The sequence below is a fragment of the Pundamilia nyererei genome, unplaced genomic scaffold (genome assembly GCF_000239375.1).
Source record: "Pundamilia nyererei isolate P.nyererei 1_Seehausen unplaced genomic scaffold, PunNye1.0 scaffold00270, whole genome shotgun sequence".
Taxonomy (NCBI): Eukaryota; Metazoa; Chordata; class Actinopteri; order Cichliformes; family Cichlidae; genus Pundamilia; species Pundamilia nyererei.
This window is the reverse complement of record NW_005187671.1, coordinates 37,500-61,642: the sequence shown is the minus strand read 5'-3', so window position 1 is coordinate 61,642 and position 24,143 is coordinate 37,500. Positions and strand designations below refer to the sequence as shown.

The window sequence follows — 24,143 nt, the reverse complement described above, 5'->3', positions numbered from 1 at the left end:
CTTGCTGCTTAGCGGGCCGCTAAACATTAGCTTCACATGTTGTACGAACCTCCGCCAGGCATCGGGAAGGTTGGCTGAATCCCAGTCTATCCGTGGTGCAGGAACTCCCGACGAATCCATTTCGCTCTGTCAGTGGGCGTTTAGTTCGATTTACTCTGACACCATGTAATGTTCTGTCTCAAACTTATGAATAACGTGTTCGTAATCTGCTTCGTGAGCCACCATTCTCTTTATTGCCGCTCGTTCAGTTCAACATAAAACACACCCACTTTAGTGAAAACAAACACTCCCCGTTGCCACTACGGTGGACCACAAGGGACAGTAAGCACGGAGAGCAAACATTATAAGCAATACAACAGTGATGAGCAGTGTTTGCGTACTACAGTGGCATCACGACACCACTCGTCACGGATGTAAACACAGACCCCGCCACCTCGGGTCTTGCCTCCGTCTACGGGAGCCCTCTGTGAAGAACAAAGGGTTCTGATGAGGTACCGTTGGTATAGACTGAAGCAGTCCAATTAGTGTAAATGAGCTTGATACAATGAATAAAGTTAGGACCAAAACCAAACCTCCAAAGTGTGTGAAAACGATAATCCCACTCAATCCGATCGAACGCCTTTTTGGCGTTAAGCGATATTACTGCTTCTGGGGATGGAGTATCAGCCTCAGTATAGATGATATTAATATCTCAAAAACCAAAGCAGCACAAATGATAATTGTACCTGCACAAATCTTCAAAAACGAAGCACTAACCGCTCTAATGCCTCTCTAACGCCTATTTGCCTTTACTTTTCATGTTGGTGGGGCGTCAGCTTCACTCTGGCTAAAAAATCCCCTCTTGCCCCCTCCAGGCGGTCTTTATCCTTCAAGTTCAGGTCCTCTACCAGAGGCCTGGGAGCTTGAAGGTCCTGCGCAATATCTTTTTATTTTCCTAGGACTGCGCTCTTCTGGACAGAGATCTGCAATGCTGTTCCTGGGATCTGCTGGAGCCACTAGCTTGCGGGTCACTGCACTGAGTACTCCGATTACCTTCACCCTCCAGATCTTCTCTTCTCTGAACCCTTAGTACTTCTCCAGCTTCTCGTGCTCCTTCTTCCTGATGTTGCTACGGCCCTCTTCTTCTGCATCTCTACCACCACTATGTCCAGTTGGTAGTGTAGATTCATTTAAAATAAATGTATGGCTATTTTTACAAACACTGTTATAAAATAGTCAAAACCAAGTCACTTATCAAAATATCAAGTTTAATGTCTTAAATTGTTCAGACAAAAAGCCTTGAAAGTATCAACAAAAAACAGAAAAATGGAAACAAGAAAAGGAAAACAATCCACCAACAACAGTCTCATACATAAATATAGTACCAACAAAAACATTTTAAAACTCAACCCTTGCACAAACATGTATAAAATACAACGTGCAGTAAAATATTGTATTTACATATATGCATTAGTTCAATTTTCTCATCATAAATTGGGCTTTGCCCTACTGGTGAAACCATTACATACAAACACTTTTGGTGAATGTACAGCCTGAGGAAAGAAAACTCACAAACACAACAGCCATGTCTTGCTCACTAATGCAAATTGCGCAAGGGTGCACTGCTTCTTGTCACAATCTTCCTTATATTATAATGAAAACATTCTTTCTATTACTGTGCTTCCGCTTACTGTTGTCCTATAAGAAGTTAAAGTAGACCGATAACTTTTATCTCTTCTTATATCCCACTGTGGGTGGTATCACTCAGTGGTTTGCCCTCTGATAAATTAATGATGACTAATCAGGTGGCAGTGTGCGACAGCTGCATTCTGTCAAGTGTTGTTGGAGCACTGCAGTGTCTTTCTATCGTGGTTTCGATACCACAACATTTGTCATCTATTCATAACTACTTAGCTATTTCATAGCTTCAGGGAATCTTATAAAATTGCAACAGAAGTAAAAAAAGCAAAGTTGTTATTTTGAGGGAATCGCTTTTCCAAGGGTCAGTTCAATCATCTTTATCTTTCATTGTGCCAAAGTGGAACATAAATAGTAACTCATATCTGTCTGTGATATTTATTACTTCGGTAGAGAGGTAAATGATTTCCATGGTGCCTTTTGCACTACAGTGAACTCAGTCTGGGCAAACACTTTCAGTTTTGGAGATATATTATGAATCAAAGAGGCAGAAATTCCACATTAGAACAGTGGCAGACTGAGAGACTGTTTGAGTCAGACTGTTAATGCTAAAATTATTTCTATATTCATATTCTTCAGTGTGTAGAAAATTTGTAAAAACAAACCAACAACAACAACAACAAAAAACAAACAAACCAAAAAGCAATTTCTGCAAAGAGCTGTCGGTTTCTCTCCACTAGATGTCACTAGATTGCAGCCAACTGAATTTTGTTTTCTTCTCTTCCAATTCAAGTACCTAATGGTAGCTATGGTGGCTGCTGTAGGACAATAAACTCTGGAAAAAACTAAATCAACAACTCAAGATTAGAAGAAGATTAGAAGAAATCTGCACTGATGTATTTTATTGGACTAATTCTAAGTTTATGAGACTGCATCATAATTACATAATAATCAATGTATATTTATAAGCACAACACTTTTTCTATTAAGTAACTTAAAAAATTACTGGGTGTATATTGTGAACTGACCCTTTGAAAGTAAACTCTGGTGGAACCCTTGAAGTAAAATGTATTTTAAATTAACTAAGAGCTGAAACCAGCAGCTCTTAGTTAACTATGCAGATAACTCAAACAGCCATGAGACTATGCCTACACTCACATTTAAACATATATAAGAAGAATTACATTCACTGAAGGTTGGGAGTTAGAAATGTGGGGGGAAGTAGGCACACAGGTTAATCAAGGGAAAAGAGATAAAGATGAAAGCAAAGCACTTTTAGACCCAGGTATTATGATGTCACTGTTTTCAGTGGTGTCCGAAATTACTTCCTCATTTACTTATAATCTATAATCTTCATTCATCTCATTCAACTCGTGAGCAGAAGTGACATCCCTGACAGAACTTAAAAGGTTTCATCTGCTGGTTTTCATCTAGAATACAAATTTTGGCTGGTGCATGCATAATATCCGATCTTATAGGAAATCTGTCAGAGCTGCATCTTTCATATCATATTTTCAGTCAATTTAACAAGCTCTCACTGCCTGACTTAGTGATATGCTGATGGCAGTGATGTCTCAGGCATTCATGATTTTCCAGTGTCCTTAACCAAAAGAGAAGTGGACCCAGGAGACAAACAGGAATGTTGGAAAACAAGTAAGCAAATAGAAAGAAAGGAAACAAGATCATAGATAAAGATGGAAATGCAGGACCCGAAGGAAGCCGTCAGGAGATGAGGCACAACAGGAACAGGCCAAGGTGAATCAGGCAACATCCAGAGAAGAGGAAGTTGAAGACAGAAGAAAAAGAGAAATGCAGTACATTACAGACTGTGATCAGCACTATCACGTATCAGAAGAAAAAGTAAAGAGAGTGCCTAATTTGCCAAAGTAGAAAAAATGCATTTACTTGATACATTATTCATTCGTTCCTCAAAACAAAACAGTAGTCACATTAAAAACAGTCTAAGTATGTACATATATATCATTTGATCATCAGCAGGCCAGCTTTACATTTTTCACATTTCTTTAAAAAACACTATTTACAGCATTTTTGTTGACTGATGGTGTAATGGTTCCTCTTAGCTTCATAAAATTTCAAATTTTTCTGAAATGAAAATGTAGATTTTGATGAGCAATGACTAAAATAAATAGGTAAACATTTTGAATGTTGATGTTATATAGTGTAGTGGGTTGGTTCACCCAGATTATGAATTTACTGTCACTCCATGACACTTACTCTGTTGTTTTCCAGTGTCCAGGGTGAGAAAGCCTGCGGTTGAGTTTAGGGAGTCTGTCCAGCATGCCTGCTAGCTGGGTGAAAGGTGGCCTGTCATCTGCCGTAAGGGACCAGCAGGCAGACAGGATCTCCTGTTGGGATGGTAGGTAACAGATAGAACATGGTGATTGGTTGGTAATCAAATTTTAATCAATATGAAAATAATAATAATATAATCAATATTAATACTTTTAATACTTTACACGTGTTGTTATCCAGAAGATGCCTTTTAAGAAAAGATTTTGCTTATTTCAAGACAATGCTAAACAAAATTTGTTGAGAACTGAAAACATTTGATGCATGGTGATGAAACTGAAATTTTACAAATTTATGCCTTTGCTTTCTTTCTTTTCTTTTCTTTACTTTTCTTTTTGATGTCCTCCGAAACCCGAGTTGCTGCTTCAGCTACCGCCTGAACCACATTTAGTTTGGCCTTGTGGTACCCATCAGCTTCCTCTGAAGTCCTACAGGCTAATCCAACCTGATAGGACTCCTTTTTCAGCTTGATGGCCCCATCACCACCACCACGAAAGCCATCAACCACTTAGGAGCAACAGCTTGAAACAAGTCCTTAGCGGACGAAGTTTGCCCTGAGTTCCAAAAGCCTATGGAAGCTGTAGGGCTGTCTTGGTTGACACGGCTCTACAAGCAGAACACTGTACAAGCTCTTCAAACTCTTAAATATATTTGGAGGCAGGTGAGAGTTTGCCCAATGAGTCTACATGTTTTTAGCAGACTTGGAGAAAGCTTTTTCCTGCATCCCTTGGAGTGCTCTCTGAGGGCCGTCTGGTCCGTAACTATGAGCCATTTGGTCTCTGTACAACTGTTGGTCTGCCTTACTGGCAATAAGCCAGAGTTGTTCCCCGTGGGTGTTGAACTCAGCTAGGCCTGAATTAGACCAGACCAGTGGTGAAAGTAACAGCTACATAGCCCATGCGTATCCTAGAACCGGATGTTGATGTAGTGGAGAAGTACAAGTAGCTGGGTGTAACATCAACAACAGTCTAAACTGGGAGACCAGCACAGAAGCTGTATAAATCACACTGAACAACTCTACAATACAACTGTGTGGCAAGGAAAGATGTGTTCCGTGTTTTATTTCTACCATTCGCTCTTACAACACTAGTAATGTCATTATGCTGTGCTGTGTTGATGTTGAAATGCAATACTTATGATTATTATGATGATTATTATTAATACTGCTGTTACATCAACAGCATTTCCCACATTAGGAACAAAGAATATATATATTGTAAATTGTTGACAGTTACCAACAGGGTCAGTTTTTTCGTAGACATGATCTTCAGACTCACCGTGACCTCCTTGCCCAGATTGGACTCTAACAGCACATTCTTAATGCCTTCATTACGACCCACTAGCCAGATTATAGTTTCCACAGGCTGGTTGGTAATTGGCCAGTCTCGCATCTGCAGCTCATACCAGATTGTGCTGGAAATGACACAAGATCCTTTCATGTACTACATTATTTTACATTTTCTTACATCATGTGCTCAAATATGCAACATGGAGCATGAATAAAATAGAAACAAAGGTTTTAAAAAACTGTGTGCAGTTCTAGCTGAAAGTTGCACATCATGTCTGGATAGCTGAATTTATGGTTCTACAAAAGCAACTTTACTATGTTAGCTGGCAACAGTAAAAATCCTGATTTAACTTCGAGAAAACCAAACAATTAAACAATTGTTATGTACCACAGAAAACACGCTAATATAAAATTATAACAAAGTAAAGGTTAAGAACCTAAAAGGCAGAACTGCATAATATAAACTATAGCTTCAATATCACATTAATAGTTTCTAGTATAAATGGCACTAGTCAATACCCAAAAGCATAAATATCAGCAGCTTTGGAGAAAGGCAGCTGGTCCTCATCAACCTCTGGGCTCAATTTTCGAACAATTTCTGGAGCCAGGTAGCAGATCCAGCCCTGTGGTATCCGCAGCACATTCTTTCTTCTAAACACAGAAACACAGAGAAGAATAATTAGGAGAAAAAACATGGCTCACCATAAATTTATTGCCTAGATGCAGTTTCTTTCACTCTTACCTGCCTTCTTGTACCACACCAGACATTCCAAACAGGCCAAAGTCTGTAATCACCACCTTGTTTGTGTCATAGAACACATTCTTGGACTTCAGATCTTTGTGAATGATGCCTTTAGCATGAAGATAACCCATTCCCTGCAACAAACAAAGATTTTCTGAACAAAAGATATTCCTACATTCACAAAAAGAAAATGAAGACGACCCAACAGTAGATATTTTTAGTTTATATGTTTAAAGCCTCGTTGTGTAGATTTTTATTTTACGTGTGACACTAAACTTTTTCAAATCGTGGCACTGGGGATGAGGGGAAGCACCAAAACATGCTGAAGTGCAGCATATTTCAATCTTGACATTGTATCCAAAACAGTACATTTTCCTACTTGTTATATAATGTACATAGTGTATGTTTGGCATTTCTTGGCTACAATTCCATCTTATTTATCAACCAATAGAATATGCAGGTATTACTTACCTTAACGATTTCCTGTGCAATCTGTCTGGTTTTATTTATGTCCAGCAGGTGACCTCTTTCTCTTACAACAGAATACAGAGTCAGACCCTTACAGAAACTGCAGAGGAAACACATGCAGTATGGTTACAAAATAAACATCACATCACAAAAAGTCAAAAAAGCAGCAAACAACTTTTTGTATAGAACTTTATATACAACAGTGCACATATGCACTTGTGGTTGGAACTGCACTTGAAATGGGGGGAAGCCAGCACGAGTGACAATGCAGTGTTTAGGTGAGCAGTCATGCAGCAGTACCTGGTGATAATAGCAAGATGAGGAGGAGCCATGCATGCACCCATGAACAGGATGACGTTCTCGTGCCTGGTCTGCCTGTAGTTCATAACCTCTTTTTTGAAGACTTTCAGATGATCCTGATTGTTGCCATCAATCTCTAGAAGGCGAATGGCCACCTCACCATGCCAGCGACCTTTATGCACCTTACCCCAGCGACCCTGGACATAAAGCCAAAATTTAAATTAATAATAATGTTTTTTCTTTTCATTTTTTGAACAGGATTTTATATTTCTACGATACAAATCTGCTTTCACCTTTCCAATAAGCTCTCCCAGCTGTAGTTGCTCATACGGGATGTCCCACTCCTGGAGGTAGACACTGGTCTGGCTGACCTTACGAGAGATGGGGACCCCAGAACGGCCAACAGCCTGACGGCGGCATATAGAAGAGGGTAGATCATCCAGACCATCTTCATCATACTCTTCCTTGGAATAACTCTTTTTTGTGTCAGTCTGGTCAGCTTCTTCTTTATCCATAGCTGTGTAATCTTCCTCTCCTTCCTCTCCTTCCTCTTCCTGTAACACATGGCAGAAGAATGAAAGTGAACACTGATGTTAAACACTTTGATATCTATTACTGGAAATAGCAGCACTTGGTATACAAATGTGAAATAGGTATTGCAGTCTTGTAATTCTCCATTCAGACCAAAAGTGTTTTGGATAGTTATACAATTCTTGTGGTTGCTGGAAGAAATATTTGATGGAATAAATAACATCCATCAGTATGAAGAGTATGAAAAGATTGCTCCACTGGGATGCTGCTGCCTTTTAGCCTGGAAAGTTCATCGTCATTAGGAGGAAATGTTTACCAATATCTTCAAAGATAATGGCAGGCAGGAAATGAGCTTAAGTTAAATAAAGAAATATAATAAACCCAACTAAACATCCCAGCAAATCCATTACAGGCTGGACCTCAATCCAATAGAGATACTGTGAAATAACCTCATGTAGACAGTCACACTGGGTGTTGAATGAATCAGCTGGATCTGAAGCAGTTCTGCGAGGAATAAAAACGTCCCGAACACTGGGTAGGTCTGATGTTAATATAGCCAACACATCATTTAATGTTTCCACCAAAAAAGTACTGCCTAATGGGAATGTTCAATACAGGACCTCTGGTTATGGCTGTAGGATCATTAATGAGAAGACACGAGGATGGGTCTCTAACAAAGTACTAAATACAAGGTCTGAATATTTGGAATAGGATAATAGAAATGGAACAGTTTTTAATACATTAACAAAGCAGCCAAAAACTTGCTTTTGCTGAAGTATTGTGTGTAGATTTGTGAGACAAGAATGAATTGAATCGTTTGAACAAAAGGCTGAAAAATAACAAAATTTGGAACATTTGAAAGAAGCTGAAAAGTTACCAAATGGATATCAGTGCCAGAAAAAAAGGAACATGCTTTAGCACAGTGCATTGGCAAGTACTGTAAACCAAAGGAAAATGACATGAGAAAAATATACATGTAATGGAGACAAACCAGCAAATCACATCCTTTTCCTTTCATCTTTTTAATTTAATATACTGCAATCCAATCCAATCCAATTTTATTTATAAAGCACTTTAAAATACCCAACACAGGACCAAAGTGCTGTACAGAAAATAAGTTATGTGGCTTCTATTACTCACCAATCCCTGTTCTGTGGCTGTTATTTGTGTCTCAGTAATCACCATCCTGAAACCAAAGAAATTAACAAGAATTCACCAAAATTTGTAACAAATTAATTTATCTTTAGAATAACTACATTTGGAAACTTGCTGAGAGCTACTGGCTGCCAAAACGGCTCCTCTTTCTCCTCTTTCCATGTCCCGGCATTGTGCTGGGCAGCAAAACTATTTTGTTCCAAACCCTCCTGGAGCCTTATTTTATAGAGTTTGCATGTGTGGCTTTTATCCAGGTGCTCCAATCCAAAAACACCGGCCCGCATAAAGAACTATATTGTCAGTGGCTGGGTCTCTGACCCAGCATTTTGAGTGTTTTTTGGTAAATTTGTATTTTCTTAGAATAATATGTGTAGTTCTGGTGTTGCATTATTAGTTAGGTTTTAGTTGAGCCTATTCTAGTTTAGGTCCATCTATGTCCTCTTCTGTAAGTCTGTTCTGGTTTCCTTTATGTAGTCTGCCATCTATTTCGTGTCAGCATATTTCATGTTGTCTAGTTGGTGCTGTCGTTTCTACGTCTGTGTTTCCTGTTGTATTTTGAAGGTCTGGCGTTTCCTCGTTCAATGTGCTTAGTTTTACACTTCCCCTCTGGTGTCACTATGTTCATTTGTGTCATGTGATTCCACTTCCCCTGATCAGCCCTTGTGTGTATTTAGTCTGCGTGTTCCATTCTGTTTGTCAGAACGTCTGTGTTTCCACGTCTAGTCATAATCATAGAACTCATAGTAATCTTAGTTGTCACCGTTATCATGTTTGATCAGAATTTTCAGTTAGTTTTCCCAGAATGGGTTCCAGTTTAGTTGTCGTTCTTGTTTTGGGGTCTGTTCATGTCTACCAGTCTGAATAAAACAGCTCGCTTTTTGTTCAAGGCTCTGCTCCGTCTCCCCCTATGTCCGCACCTCATTTTCACACTCTCGCAGTCAGCTCCTGCTGACCGTGACATATATGAACAAATGGCTTACAGTGTAAGTGCCCTAAAGCTAGAAAAATGTGATGTAAGATTCGACTTTATTCTCCTGCAAGGAGGCAGACCCAGGAATGGAGTTTCCTAAAACCACAAATAAAGGTGGTCAGTATTTTGATAGGATGTAATATCAGCAGAAACTCAGAGGCCATTTGTTTCCAACTCATGTTATCTTATGAGTTTTACAAATTCAAGAAAATTTTGTAAATAAACTATTTTTTAGGTTTTAGTTTATGTTTTACAAAAACATTAACAATAATAATTTTGAATATCACCATAAATACTATTTATGTACAGTGTGTGCTCTCTACATAGCAATACTGGATTTAAAAAAAAAAGAGTTTAAAAGAAAAACCGCAGTGATATACAGGTCAATCTAACAATACTTTTTAAAAAAATCTTAAAATTTGCGTTGCTCTGATGGATAAAGAGAGTGACTCACTGTGTCAATATAAAAAGAGGAGGAAGGCTGTAAAACCTTGCAAAAGAGTCCAATGCAAGTCAATGTCATTGAAGCTCACCTCTCTTTAATGACAGATGGTGAGTTGTCGAAGATATCCTCAAATTTTCTGCCAGTTAGTGCTGCCATTTTTGCTGTTGTTAGGTGCTGCTAACTTGTGTTAGTGAAACTTTCTTTTTAGTGGAACAAACACTTCAATCAGCTGTTGTTCACACAGCTCATAGTAAACTGGAAAGGGGAGGGTCGCATGTCTAATCTCGTGACAATAAGCAATTGTGACAATATTGGGGATAAATAAGTATGTTTATGTACACGTAAGCGTTCATGTGTTAGAGACTTCGATTGAGGTAAGGAGGAAGAGGATGAGGGGGAAATAAGGAAGGAGAGAGAGCAGCGGTGGAGGAGGAGAAAGAAAGAGAAAGGAGAAATATCAAACTATACCTACAAATGTTAAATGCTAACATACAGTTTGAAAGAGCCATTTGTGAACTTTAAAGTAATTTAGAAAGTGTACTATGTAAGTGGACTGTTTGGCAAAGCACTGCTACTGTTTGAATTCCTACCAAATCTGACTTGAACTCATGTATATATCTTTCTACGTAGCACTTTTAATTCTTATCCCTACTTTTATTTTTTCATGTCTATTTAAGAGCTATTTATGACACTATGTTTGCACTGAAGCACCGCAGCAATTTCCTAATGCTGTAAACCTGCTCAACATTTGGCAATAAACCCCTTTCTGATTCTGATTCTGATAGTAAGTATATGAATGAAATAAAAGTGCATCATTGGATCGCTACATGAATGTTGTATTCTCTTACCCAGACTCATTGTGACTGCCAGAATGCTGAATGCTGCATGTGGAGGCAGGAACATCTGTTGGAAAACTCAGCTTGAGAGCACTGCACTACTACAAAACTACTTATCATCATTCCAAATTGATGCTTGGATACTTGCAGTACATGACATGAGGACAAAGGATGTTAAATCCAACATAGTTTGAAGCTGTCAAACTATCACGTTTGAGCATTTAAAAATGTTTTTAACCAGTTTGACAATAAAAGACTTTACAACAATTCTTTGAATGGTTCAAAGACAGATCACGATGCTCACATGCTCAATCATTCACTTGACACTTTTAAACATGAAAAACTGGTTTTGCCATGCAGCCCAGTTTTAAAATAAAAGTTGGTTATTCTCAAAAATCTACATAAAAACAGAGTACACTGATTTTCATATCATTTTAAACTTATTTGGAATAACTCACCAAATATTTTTTTAATCATATATTTTTTTAATCAATTTTTTTTAAACACAAAAGGTGCAGTTTAAGGTATACCTCGAATTCTCCAGCGTTTTTTTTACAACTGAAGAAGCCTCTTTGATGAGAATTGAAACATCTTCATAAATTAAAGATGTCCAGCTGTCATCTTTTTTTCAAGCTCTTAAGACTCACAGGGCTGTAAACATTCCCCTAGTCCCACATCTCAACAAAGTCTTCCTGACAACAAATGAGGCCTTATTTTCCACAAAAACACACTTTTCACTTTTGTTAGAGATGTAATTTCTACAACTTTAATGTTTAATTGAATTTATAGTTAAATATATCGTTTCTAAGAGTGAAACAATGCTGTCTTTATTACGTTGCATACCTGGGAAGTTGAAGCGGTTGTCCCAGGAGCTCTGTGGTGATGGGTTAGGTGGGGGGGTGGCACTTACGCTTGAAGGGTTACTCTGCTGGAAATGTGCTGGAGAGGAAGGTGTGGAAGAGGTGGCTGATGACGGGTTACTGCTGGATTCCAGCTGGTTAATACTGGGGACAGGGTCCTCCAAACACACAAGGAGTCCATTATTTCAATTATTTCACATTATTTATTTCTTGCACACTGATCTCAACAATCTTCTCCATTTCAGTATTGAAGAATAGAAAGAGCTAGAGCAGACCTGAATGAGATATAACACATATTAGAAAGCTGCACTTACCCTTTTGGTTAGTGCCTTTGGTAAGGTGCCAAACTGCACTGAGACTTCGGCTGTGTGATCAATCCGATTGTTGATGTCTGATGGTACCGATTCTGCCCTACGCATCCTTGGCACTACCGGTCAGATAAAAATACAAGCTTTGAGCTTAAAATATTTTCAAAACTTTACAATTCCTAAAATAAAATAAACAGGCCCTAACATGTTAGATTCTTGCTGATACTATCCTGCCCATTATAATATCCTTCCTAATATGCTACTAGTGTAACTGTCAAAGCTAAAGGGAGTCCATTACAAAATTAATAGCATTGTTGCCAGTAATCGCTAGACTTGAATCACCTGGATGATTTGTCTACAGACATTACTAAGTACTGTCATGTGCCCTCATCTTCCCTTCCTTCCCCAGGCTGGGTTTGCATCTCCTCTCGAGGTCCATGTTGTAGTGTAGAGCGGCACCAGTTGTGACCTGGCATACCCTTTGTTACTGATTTCTAAGAACTACAACTGACCACAAAGAAAAATATAATTTCCATAACAATTTTCCTAAAACTACAAGTTGTAGGATATTTTCCCACTTATAGAACTGAAAAAAACCCCCCTGTATACCCACTTTTATCTAACATATTTTCCCTTACCAAAACCCCCACATTTCAATAGAGTTATAAAACAAATCAGTGGTAATCCCAGTATGTTTACGAATTCACTAGATAACAGACTAACACTTTTTTTTTTTACTCTCCTTTACTCATAGAATTGAGCAAATGATCAAGGACTGCTGGCTTGTAGGTAGCTAAATTTAAGTGGACTGGCTTTTATTTAGCACTATTCTACTCTATCCAAGTACTTAAAGCATTTATACAGCATGCCTCATTCACCCATTCATACATGTACTTTTTTTCTACGCAAGTGCTTTCTATCTAACTTTCACACACATTTACACTCGGCTGACTGTATCAGAGGGCAACTTGGGATTAGTATCTTGCCCAGTGATATTTGGCATGTAGACTGGAGTATACAGGGACAGAACCACCAACCTTCTGATTAAGGATGACCTGCTCTACCTCCTGAGCTACAGCCCCACCCATTTCTGACCTCTGGATAACAGTTTCATCACAGTCAGGACTTTTCATACTGATATATGTGCGGCTGTGAGTAAGCACATAACTATTTGCCTGCACTGCTGTGCATGTGTTGCACATGCATGAAATGGACCAGGTAGTAAGTGAACATAGGTGAGGATGACCAACCGGTCACTGGTCAGGGCCACGAATGCTGGAAATTGGCCCGTTCCAATCTCTAACCAGTCTAACCAGATTTCTAATGTAGTCTTTAACACCACTAGACCAGTAAAGTCACACATCACTAAATTATTTTAATGTTGCTTACATGTAGCAAATGATATCCGACATGAAGGTGCATCTTTGGTACACTTGTTATGGCACTTTAACCTGTGAGGAGAAGAATACTCTAAATAGTACACTAAAGAAGTCATGACAAGTTGTACTGCAGTCTGACAGAGTGCACGATCTTATCTTTACAGTTCTTACTTGCAGTGTTTACACTTGACACCAAACATCATGCTCTTAGAACAAACTTGACATGTTTGGGAGAGCCAGGACTTAGTCGAAAACCTGCAAAAGAGAAGGAGAACAAATATGACAAATATATTGAGAAATATGTTTAAGAATTTAGTCAGGTGATAATAGATGATGAGTAAAACCCTAGCCTTAAATTTTGTGACTGTATATCTAAATGTAGAATTTTAACTTAATAATAATTTCATTTAGAATGACTGACAGTGTAAAGTCATATAGTAACTTCTGCATGCTGTGAATACAAAGGAATTCAGGAAAGAACAAAAAACATCTTGTTCATCACGCTGTTCTTAGAGCTTTTTTTTTCTTAAGCTAAAAAAACGTAAATTTCTCCTGATGAAGCCAAAGGCCTGATCACAGGTTCAAATGTCATTTCAGTCTGCTAATAAGAATAACATTTCATATGTAAAAAGGAGTATAGTATTACATGTAGTACAGAGGATAGTATATCCAGTATAGTACAGTATGAAATAAACATACTATATGTTTACATAAAATTTCACTCAAATTGGACTCAAAGGCTATTTCATGGGCATTCATGGGCTATTCCTTCATTCCTTCAGATAAAATCAAGATCAACCTCGACCAGACTGACAGCAAGAAAAAAAGTATGGAGAAGGTGTGAAAGGGCTCATGAACCAAAGCATACCACATCATCTGTAACACGGCAGAGGCCGTGTGATGGCATGTGCGTGCATGGCTGCCAGTGGCACTTGGAAACCCGTGTTTATTGATGATGTGACACAGGACAGAAGCAGCCGAATGAATTCTGAGGTGCTCAGAGACATACTGTCTGTTCAAATCCAGCTAGATGGACAATGACCCAAAACATATAGCCAAAGCAAGCCAGGGGTTTATTAAGGGAAAGGAGATGAATATTTTTGAATGGCCACCTGATCTTAACCCAATTGAGCATGATTTCACTTGCTGAAGACAGAAAGGCAACAGCAACTGAAAGCTGCTGCAGTAAAGGCCTGGCAGAGCATTAAAAAGGAGGAAATACAGCATCTGGTGATGTACGTGATTGCCAGCAAAGGGTTTTCAACCAAGTATTAGCCATTGTAAGTAATTTATTCAATTACTTTTAAACCCCTGAAATTAAGGGATTGTTTTAAAAAAATGTTCTAGTTCCTCACATTGTTATGCAATCTTTTTGTTTAACCCACTGAATTAAATCTGAAAGCCTGCACTTCAACTGCATTTGGGTTGTTTCATTTAAAATCCACGGTGGTGATGTACAGAACTAAAACTAGAGAATGGGTTTCCTGAAATAATGCAGAGTGAATACTGACAGCTGAAAGGTTTGAGTTAGATTTTTATAATTGCTCAATCTTGTACAGCAGTGTGTACACTGAATATGCTGACTCATTCACATGAAAGCCAAACTGCAGAACTGTTGAAAACTGAAGTTCACACAGAAGTTTCAAAGTAGCCAAACGTCTTTACAATGTACACTAGAAAAAGCTAATGACAAAAGAAAATTTTGAATCATCAAATAAATCGGAATGAATATTGAAAGCTGATATTCTTTAAATCACTTGAAGAGTTGTCTTATGTGTTTTAAACATCTAAACCCAAGAATCTTAAAATCTTGAAAGAAAAAGCAGAATATCTGCATGTCTACTCTAATCTGCTGTGTGTGCAGATCAATGACTTCTTCTCAAACAGGAAGTCAGTAAAATAAAGTCGAATGGACGGCAGCATCTTGTCAGAGGACAGTGTGACAAACACTTTAATCGAGGGTTCGTCAGCATCTTCTTAGCAGAGGTGGTGACATGCCACATTCTGCTGTTGTTGCTTCCTTTCAAACAGGAAGTCAGTGACCCACCTGAAAGTGGAGCTAAAGTTCACAAAAAGTAGCCTGTCATAAGATCCTGCAGAGTCCAGATTCTCTTTCACAAAAGGGCTTATTCAAATCTTTGGAAAGTCATCAACTGACACTAAATAACCTGCTGAGTGTGTGTGTGTGTGTGTGTGTGTGTGCCTCTCTGCAGGTAAAATAGTTGTTAATCTTAAACTGTTTTGTGAGTTTTATTTTCAGACCAGGTCCATGTTAGCGGGGAGATACAGACAGACATTATATTAGGTTAGATGAGTTGAAATGTGGGAGAATCCACTACAGACAGGCAAATGGTTTCAGCTCTAATATCCAGCCAGAAAAGATGATTCAAAAAGTCATCTACTGACCCCAACTTCCCAGATTTGAACCACCTATCTGCTGAAGACAAATCCACCAATAAAAAATAAGCCTGGAGTTAACTGGCCAATCAGAATGCTTTATCCAGTTACTACTGCCATACTGTTACTCTGTGGCAAATTCCTGTCAGATTTCTCTCGGTGCACTGGTTGAAAAACTGCTTCTAAATCCAAAAGCGTAATGCCTAAAAATATAATAATAATTTTTTAAAACTAAAAAAAAAAATACAGAAGATGGAATGATAATAATCATAATAAAGATTAGGCTAACAACAATACTGTGAATGGTTATCTGCATTCACACTTGCACAAAGATTATGCAGATGATATCACTGATATCAAGATGATATCAATTTATTGATAAATGAATGTCAAAAGTTTTATGTTTTTAGTTCACTTTAGCTTCAGTTTCCAGATTTTATGTTTTGAAAATGTGTAATTTTAGTTTAGTTTACATTTTTGTGTTAGCCGTTTGTTTTTATATTCTAAGTGGTATCTCAAAAAAAGCCTAATATGTTTTAAGAACTACTGTACAGACAAACCACTTCATGTCATGTAAACATCCCAGACTCGACATGCACCAATTCCTCCTGATAGCTGTTGTGTTAACATTTCCTGTTTATTTTATTTGGCTTAAGTTAGATGCTCAAAATATTGTTTCAGTTAGTTTTCGAAACACAATATGTAAAATGCATCACCTGCAGTGGCCATAACATAACATGTGATAACTAGAAGTTTTTTTCAAACTGGTTACTGACCTGTGGGTTACAGCCAGGCCAATGTCTCTTCTTATTGTATGGGGGGAACTTCTCTGCATGGCTAGATCTGTGAAGAATATTAGAAACCAGCATATCAAAAGAAGAGATTTTGTCAAATTGATACAGAGAAGGGCCAAAAGTCTATGTGAACAGAAATCCACTCCGGTAGCTTTTATAGAAACTCACTGTCCAGTAAGATGGGGGCGACGGGCATCATGTATGGAGCTGAGGCTGGGACAGGGCCAGGTGTTTGGGCAGACAGCAGAGGTGATCTTAGACCTGAATCTTCAGAACTGATCCCAGAGCCGTTGATCTGAATAGCAGCCAACACTTTCTTCTTCTTACAGGCCCTGCAAAGACACCGACAAATTTGTAAATTCTACAGTGAAACCTCCTTACACTATAAATGTGATTCATGAATTACACTATCACTATAAGGATAGACAAAATGATTTTTAAATTAGTTTTCACAATTGTGGAGATAAGAAATTGATTCAGGAAAGTACATAGAAATCTTCCTGTCAAAGTAGAGCTGAAAATGTATGACTGCAGAATTCCTTTTAAAACCTACTTGCGTGTCCCAGGATCCTCGTTGCGGTTGGTCGGCTGTGAGTCATGACTCTTGTTTTTTGTCAGTGCAATATTGGGAAGCAGTTGCAACAGTTTGCGAGAGGGTGGTGGTGGTGTGTGGGAGGACTTGAACGTGTGGGTCTTTGAGACCTGTGTTAGCGAAGGGGTGCTTGATTCCAAAGAGAACGGATCACTCATGTTCTCAGCTGGTACAGTTGGTCTCTGGTCATCTGAACAGGGTACCACTGATATAGAGATGGAGCGGCCATGATTGCTGTTGGGTTTTAATGAGGTAAAAGGGCTACCAGAGCTTAAAGAGGGTCTAATAGGAGAAAAGGGACTGCTGTCCTGTTGTGACTCAGAACTGCAGGAGCCTGAGTTATGCCTCAGATCACCTCCTAGAATTAAAGACAGTTTGGATCATTACTTGTGAAATACAATCAGTCTGATCAAACTTTTAACACCTCTGTAGGAGCTGAAAATTAGACTGTATTATTTAGTGCCAATCCTCATTTCTTTATATTTTGCTTCCAAGGAATAACACTTTTTTCTGTATTTTTTTAAAGTGGTCATCAGCAATAGTCCTTTCAGATTTCTGTCTAAAGTTTTTCTTTTGACAGTGGCTGTTTCTTCACTCATTGTCAGTTCACTCCCTGTACCTGACCATTTTCCAAGAAGCATTTGTTTTGTTTGTTCAGCAACCTGAGACTGGCCTGTGAATTACTGAATGGATAAAACAGTTTTTTGTCCAAACATAACAGGCAACCTAGCAAAAAACTTTTTAAAAATTTGAATCTTTTTAATTTTAATGTAATATAATGTAATCTTTCATTCACACATCTTTAGCATGTCACAAAAACACATAATTTGTTCCATTTTCTTTGAGCTTAATCTATGAAAAAATCCAGTTACAAAAAATTTGACACATATAAAATAGTATTTTTGCACCAGCAAGTCCCTAAGAGTCTTATATACTGTACTTCCATGTATGCACACATTTCAATAAATTGTTTCCCAATTTCCTTGCAAAAATATGAAGATTAGAGGAGAGACTCCTTACTTTTGAACAGTGCTGCATTTTAGTAATAAAACAATTAGTACAACACAAATGACAAGAAGAAATCCAAACAAAACTAGAGACAATGGGTACATTCAAATACTTAATTTTGCTAAAGAAGGCTCTAAGCAGAGTGAAGTGATCCTGAAGTCTCTATGCAGCAACCATAACATAAGCTGTTCAAAGGCTCCAAATCCTTAGGAAAAGAACTTCAATGCTTCATTACCTCCTTAAAAGAGGACACGTCAGCTGTCCTTTATGTGACGGCATCCTTCACAATATTACCCCACAATTCATAGCTGCGCACAATCTAACCATTCATGAAAAAAGTCAACATATGCTAGATTACATCTACCAGGCCACTGACAAAATTCATGGAAATGGAAATATATTAATTTTCTTCAGTGGAATTTAATAAGTGGGGTTGTTTTTTCAGCATCTAAAACAATGTAGTAGCCACCTCAGATGATTAAAGTATGAATTGTAGCACTGCTATTAAAAAAATTCTTGTATATACCCCTCCCGAAATATCCTCTGATGAATTATTCTACAAATGACTCATGAAAAACAAAACATAGAAGGGGAGGTTCTTTGGTCACCTGTTTCATTAACACTCTTTAGACAGGAGAGAGCAGTAGTGAGGCGAGAGCGATCCTCTGAGTTGGAGCTTAGGCGTCTCATCATGTCCTGCAGCTCAGAGCTGGACATCTGCAGCAAGCTGTCCACCGAGAGCTTCCCTGCTGCAGCCTGCATGACACAAGGATGACATATATCACCGACAGCTTAAGTTATCTACTGTTCACTCGCTTTTATTTATATGCCAGATTTTACCCAAAGTGTATTCCCGTTGACTTAAAATCCAAGTATACCAAAATATAAGCAATACTGCAACCAGCAAAAATGTGTAAACTAGAAAACGAGAGAAACAAAGAAAAAATGATAACCAAAAAACAAGAAAACCAAAAGCAGCTAAACAAGAAATATATATTTTTAAAATTCAATTAACTTGTATTTTGTGGACTTAGAGACATTCATCCCTCTGATCATCCTGTGGGCAGCGGTTCAGGAGTACCAGGTGACTAACGTGTTATTATGGGCCATTTAGTCACTGCAGTAAGTCGGACTCATTCCAGTGAGACCTGGACTCTGTCAAAACTGCCCTTTCTAAATGCTATCCATAACTTTTATGAAAAGAATTTGTGGGCCAAGGTCTATGAGAAAGCCCAGTAGCCTAGGGTTTCTGATTTGGTAGCCTCAGGATCATGTTCCTGGTCTTCACAGATGTTGTTGGCCTCACCAATGAGTGACCCCCAGCTTGCACTAGGGTGGTTTGCAGCTGAAGTGGCTGGGATGAGAATCTACACCTCCAAATCTAAGGTGTAGATTCTCAGCAAGGAAATGGTGGAATGCTCTCTCTGGGCCAGAGATGAATTGTTGGCCTGAGGGAAGGAGTTCGAGTATCTCAGGGTCTAGTTCACAAGTGAGGGGAGAGTGGCGCAGAAGACTGACAGACAGACTGGCACAGCATCTGCAGTACTGCAGATGTTGCACTGGCCTGCTGTGGTAAAGAGGGAGCTGAGCATGAAAGCAAAGCTGTCAACTAACTGGGTGATCCATGTTCCTACAATCACAATGAACAATGAATAAATGAATGTGCTTCTCCCAAAGCGTGGCTACATCGGCTGAGGGGCTTGATCATTCAGGAGGGGCTTAGCGTACGCATGGAAATTGAGAACCAGTTCTTGTAGAGAACCAGTTCTTGTAGAGAACCAGTTCTTGTAGAGAACCAGTTCTTGTAGAGAACCAGTTCCCAGTAGTTCAATTCCTTGGAATTGTTAGTCTGCTTGCCTATCGATTCTGCTTATTGGTTTCACTTGTACGTATGCTACAATCAGCTAATTTCAGTTTGTATGCGGAAAGAGGCAAATAGTGGTGCAATCTAAAGTGTGGATATGAACATTACTTTTATTTTTATTGCAAAAAAGGACACGAGAACAATGATAAACTGCAAACTGCAACCAAGACAGGAACAATGCCATTTTGCTGCTAACACAACTTCAGCTCTTTGCAAGCATCTGTCTGCATGACTGCAAACATTTTCTTCCTCACCACAGTGATTCTACTTTAGAGTCACTGTGGCGATCACAGTACCTTCAGCTACTGCTCATTTCTGGCCTTTTCTGTATTCAGTTTTATATTTAATGATGAAAAAGCATGTTCCATTTAGTTGAGATCAGGCAACTGACTTGGTATTTGAACAATAATTCATTTCTAAGGAAGAAAGCAACTGGAGGCTTCTAAGAGGCTTCTTCAGTTCCGAAATGAAGAAGCCTCTTGGATGACAGGTGAAATATAAAGGACTTCATTCAGCTTCTTTCCAAGCATCTTAGACTACTACAGTCCCGATCAAAAGTTTATCACTGCTATCACTGCTGAATATTTAAGAATAAAGATCCAACCATGCAAAATATGATTTTTTTTCTTCCTATTTTTCAAGTGGTCTTAAACTTTTGACCAGACTGTATAACCTGATGACTTACACAGATAAAGACCTCATTTCATTACGTTGTTAAACTCTTAGGTTAGCTTTGCGGTATGCTTTCAGCCATTATCCTTTTACACTAAACAGTGCTATCTGTCCACTTTTGCTGAATTTGGCTAAATCTGGATGGATAGACAGACGGACGACAGATGCAGCCTGAACTAAACTGAAAAAGCTAATTGGATGACATGTGAAGAGGCTTCTTCAGTTCTGACGTCAAGCATCTGGCTAAATCTGGGCGGACAAACGGAAAAACCAAAAAATTTATTTTTGAGCGCAGGAATTTATAATTATATACAACAGTGATTAAAAAAAAAAAAGATTTCTTCTGGATCACTCCACAGTTCCCTGTACTCCAACTCCTGTCAGCCTTAAGACACCCAACCGCTGCAGCGCCATCAGAGAACTTCTGCAGATGGCATGTTTCACTGTTGTACTGGAAATCTGAGGAGTACAAGGTAAACCAGGAATGGAGTCCCCTATTGTGCCACAGTATTACTGACCACCACATCAGACAGCGTGCCCCCCACCCCTTCTCATTCAGCAGAATGAAGCGAGGGTATTATAAATCAAAAAACATGACTCTCACAATGCCACCAGTACCATCTAGGTGACAGTGAGCACACTGCAACAGGTAGGTAACAGCATCATCCACTGGAAAGAAAACTGAACAGGTTCACCTGCAAGCTAAGACGGGCAAGAACCAGTCTCTTTAGCACCTTCATGACATGACATCAAGGCAACTGGTTTGAAGTTATTAAGATCAGAAGGACTGGCTTAATTTAATACTGGTACTAAACATGATGTCTTTCATAGCACTGGTACTTTTTCGTGCAGCAGACTCAGGTTGAAGAGATCCTGCGGGATGTCAGACAGATGGAACGGACGATTTACATTTTCTTTACCTCACTTTCACTCTCGCTCCAGCCCAGCACCCGTGACGTCTCTAAACACACAGAGCCACTCTCCTCAGCGTGACCCCCCCCACCATGAAAAACGTAAGAAAGACTGTGAGACCGTAGAAAAAAGGGTGGGGCAAGAGCATGTGACATTATACAAGTGACTGTCGGTGATCACATTGCGACAAGCATGCAAACAAAGAACTATTAGTTTGTAATGGATCCGAGTCTAGTCGTGTCAATCCTTGGCGAGTCAACTGGACAAGGGGTTTTTGATTGCTGAGGAAGTGTTGAGATTGGTGCTGTGTGAGGACGGGCAAGAGGGACTCCAGTACTGAACTTGTTGAAAAACAGATTCAGCTCATTGGCTCTAACCAGGCTACTCCCCTGCTGTTGTATGTCTTTGATTGAGTCTAGTGATAAGATGCATCAATCTCCACACCGCTTTGATGTTATTCAGCTGGAGTTTGGTCTCCAGCTTCTCTCGGTATATATCTTTAAACCTGATCAGTCCCACCATGGTATGTCCTTCTGAACTTGCAGCGGCTTTTTATCCATCCTGCATGTTTGCATACAGAAGGTCCAGAGTTTTATTGTCTCTGCCAACAGGTAGAGTGCAGTCCAGACTGATACGGGTAAAATCACCACTAATGGTGATGAAAGCCTCTGGATGTTTGCACCGTAGGTCAGCGACAGTCACTTGTATAATGTCACATGCTGCTGCCCCTGCTGATGTAGTCAAAGACAATTACAGTGGTAAAGAATATGGGCAAATACTCTCAGTTAAAGTTCAATGTCTAGCGAGCAGAGACATTCCTTCACAGTAACATGTCCTGGATCTTTCATCAACTAACCCTGCAATCCCTCCACCTTTCTTCTTACTATTCAGCTTGGCGTCTCTGTCGCGTGAAAAGTGAAAAAGCACTATGGTCCAGGTGCAGCCATGTCTCTGTGAAGAATAATATACTGCACTCCCAATACTCCCTTTGATGTCTTAACAGCCTACCGTCTTATTAGCCAGAGACCTCACTTTTCCCATAGTGACCGATGGAATGGACGATTTATATTTTCTTCACCTCACTTTCAGCCTCTCTCCAGCCCGGCACCTGCGACGTCTCCTCTGATGTTCTTGCGGTATGACCAAGCTGGCTTTAGTCAACAGCGGTGTTTTGGAGATCACTAAAATGTGTATGTAAACACACAGAGCCACTCCGCTCAGTGTGACCCCCCCCCCCATGAAAAATGTAAGAAAGACTGCGAGACCATAAAAACAAGGAAGAAAAGACTAAGGTCCATGGTTTATAAAAAACTAAACTAAACTAAACTAAACTGAAAAAACTATGGGAGGCACTGCAACAGATTGCCACTCTCACAGTGAATGAAAAAATGAGGCCATTTATCGGACTGAACCTCTGAAAATAGGGCTATATATAAAAAAATGTCTGTAATTTTATAACAGTTCATGCAAAATTTTAGTAAAATCCCTCAAACTAAGCCTGCAGTTTAATCATATTGATTGTTTTCAATTTACAGTCTACTGTGGTGAAGTACGAAGGCAAAAATTATGTCTTTGTCCCACACATTACAAAGGGCACTGTAGCTACAATATTATCAGACATTCCCCGGAATACAGAGTGAAAAACAAATTTAGGGAGAGGCAGAGGCATTTCCTTTGAGATAACAATGAGCCTGCACATTAGAGGATGAAATTAAGATATGAGGAGGCAATGTGATATCACAGGGATGTTCATTACAGTCAAACAGAATGGTTTTTTTAAATCATACATATCACAAAGGCCACCAAAAGTAAACTTCAAAATGAAAAGTGGTAGGAAGGGATCTTTCAGCCAGTTGTGATGTAGTCTACTTTGTTCTCATCATGGTCCAAAAGGAGACAAAACTTATTTCACATCTAGAAATCTAGAAATAGTTTACCTTCTAGAGCAGGGGTGTCAAACGTGTGGTGTGGAGATATATATATTTATGTGAAAAGGTGAATTCAGCCTTTCACCACCACTTACATTTTTTTATTGCAGACTGAAATTTGAGGCAATATTTGCATATTACCATCCATCAAAATTAATCAAAAGTTGTCCTGTAAAATCCCATATTTGAGCAGACTCTAATAAAAACCTTCACATTTCAAAAGACAACTATTAATGCATAGTTATAGGTCACAAAAATCCAGAAGAAAACACGTAGAACATATTTTAATATAAAATCCTTAGTCACAAAAATTAAGAAAATTATATTATATTGTCATTCTACTTTCATGTTGAATTTAACAAATATAACAAGCTATATATTTTTTGTTTTACTGATAAAACAAAATATCAGTAAATAACTGTTCTGGATTTTCCAGATGGTGCTCTCGTTTTAACTAGGAAAATATTAAATATGTACATATTTTTCATTTTAGAGAGGTGTTGTCCTGGGGGAGTGAGGTACAGTTTTAAGCATACTATGGGGGATTAAAAATTCAAGCAGCAACGTAAAAAACCCCATACATAATAATTAATATAGCAAAATAATTAAACAATTAAAAGTGATGAAAAAGGGATAATTTTACATCAGTACACTTGCCAAGCAAAGCTGCTGTGTCTACGTGACACATTTGGAGTCTCATACAAGATGCTAACCCTTAACGCTTAATCCTAACACCTAACCCAACCCTAATGCCTAAAACCACGACC

At 38.8% G+C, this 24,143-nt stretch overlaps 1 protein-coding gene across 4 annotated transcripts in view; it reads right to left on the bottom strand.

The window, feature by feature from the left end:
• Window positions 1–1,226: 1,226 nt before the first annotated feature.
• Window positions 1,227–24,143, bottom strand: part of LOC102213903 (kinase suppressor of Ras 1-like) — a 55,107-nt gene continuing 32,190 nt past the window's right edge. For 3 of the 4 annotated variants that reach the window (XM_005750344.1, XM_005750347.1, XM_005750346.1), the window contains 18 exons: window positions 18,609–18,756; window positions 16,954–17,350; window positions 16,569–16,732; window positions 16,383–16,449; window positions 13,381–13,464; window positions 13,220–13,281; window positions 11,837–11,949; window positions 11,506–11,680; window positions 10,675–10,729; window positions 8,397–8,442; window positions 7,019–7,279; window positions 6,726–6,922; window positions 6,429–6,525; window positions 5,958–6,091; window positions 5,735–5,866; window positions 5,205–5,340; window positions 3,853–3,983; window positions 1,227–3,217 (listed from right to left, as the gene is read on the bottom strand). In XM_005750344.1, the coding sequence (XP_005750401.1) occupies window positions 3,136–3,217; window positions 3,853–3,983; window positions 5,205–5,340; window positions 5,735–5,866; window positions 5,958–6,091; window positions 6,429–6,525; window positions 6,726–6,922; window positions 7,019–7,279; window positions 8,397–8,442; window positions 10,675–10,729; window positions 11,506–11,680; window positions 11,837–11,949; window positions 13,220–13,281; window positions 13,381–13,464; window positions 16,383–16,449; window positions 16,569–16,732; window positions 16,954–17,350; window positions 18,609–18,756 (2,481 nt within the window). In that variant the 3' untranslated portion in view covers window positions 1,227–3,135. Of the gene's footprint in view, window positions 3,721–3,852; window positions 3,984–5,204; window positions 5,341–5,734; window positions 5,867–5,957; window positions 6,092–6,428; window positions 6,526–6,725; window positions 6,923–7,018; window positions 7,280–8,396; window positions 8,443–10,674; window positions 10,730–11,505; window positions 11,681–11,836; window positions 11,950–13,219; window positions 13,282–13,380; window positions 13,465–16,382; window positions 16,450–16,568; window positions 16,733–16,953; window positions 17,351–18,608; window positions 18,757–24,143 lie in introns of all 4 variants that reach the window. The other variant, XM_013915212.1, reaches the window with a different exon arrangement.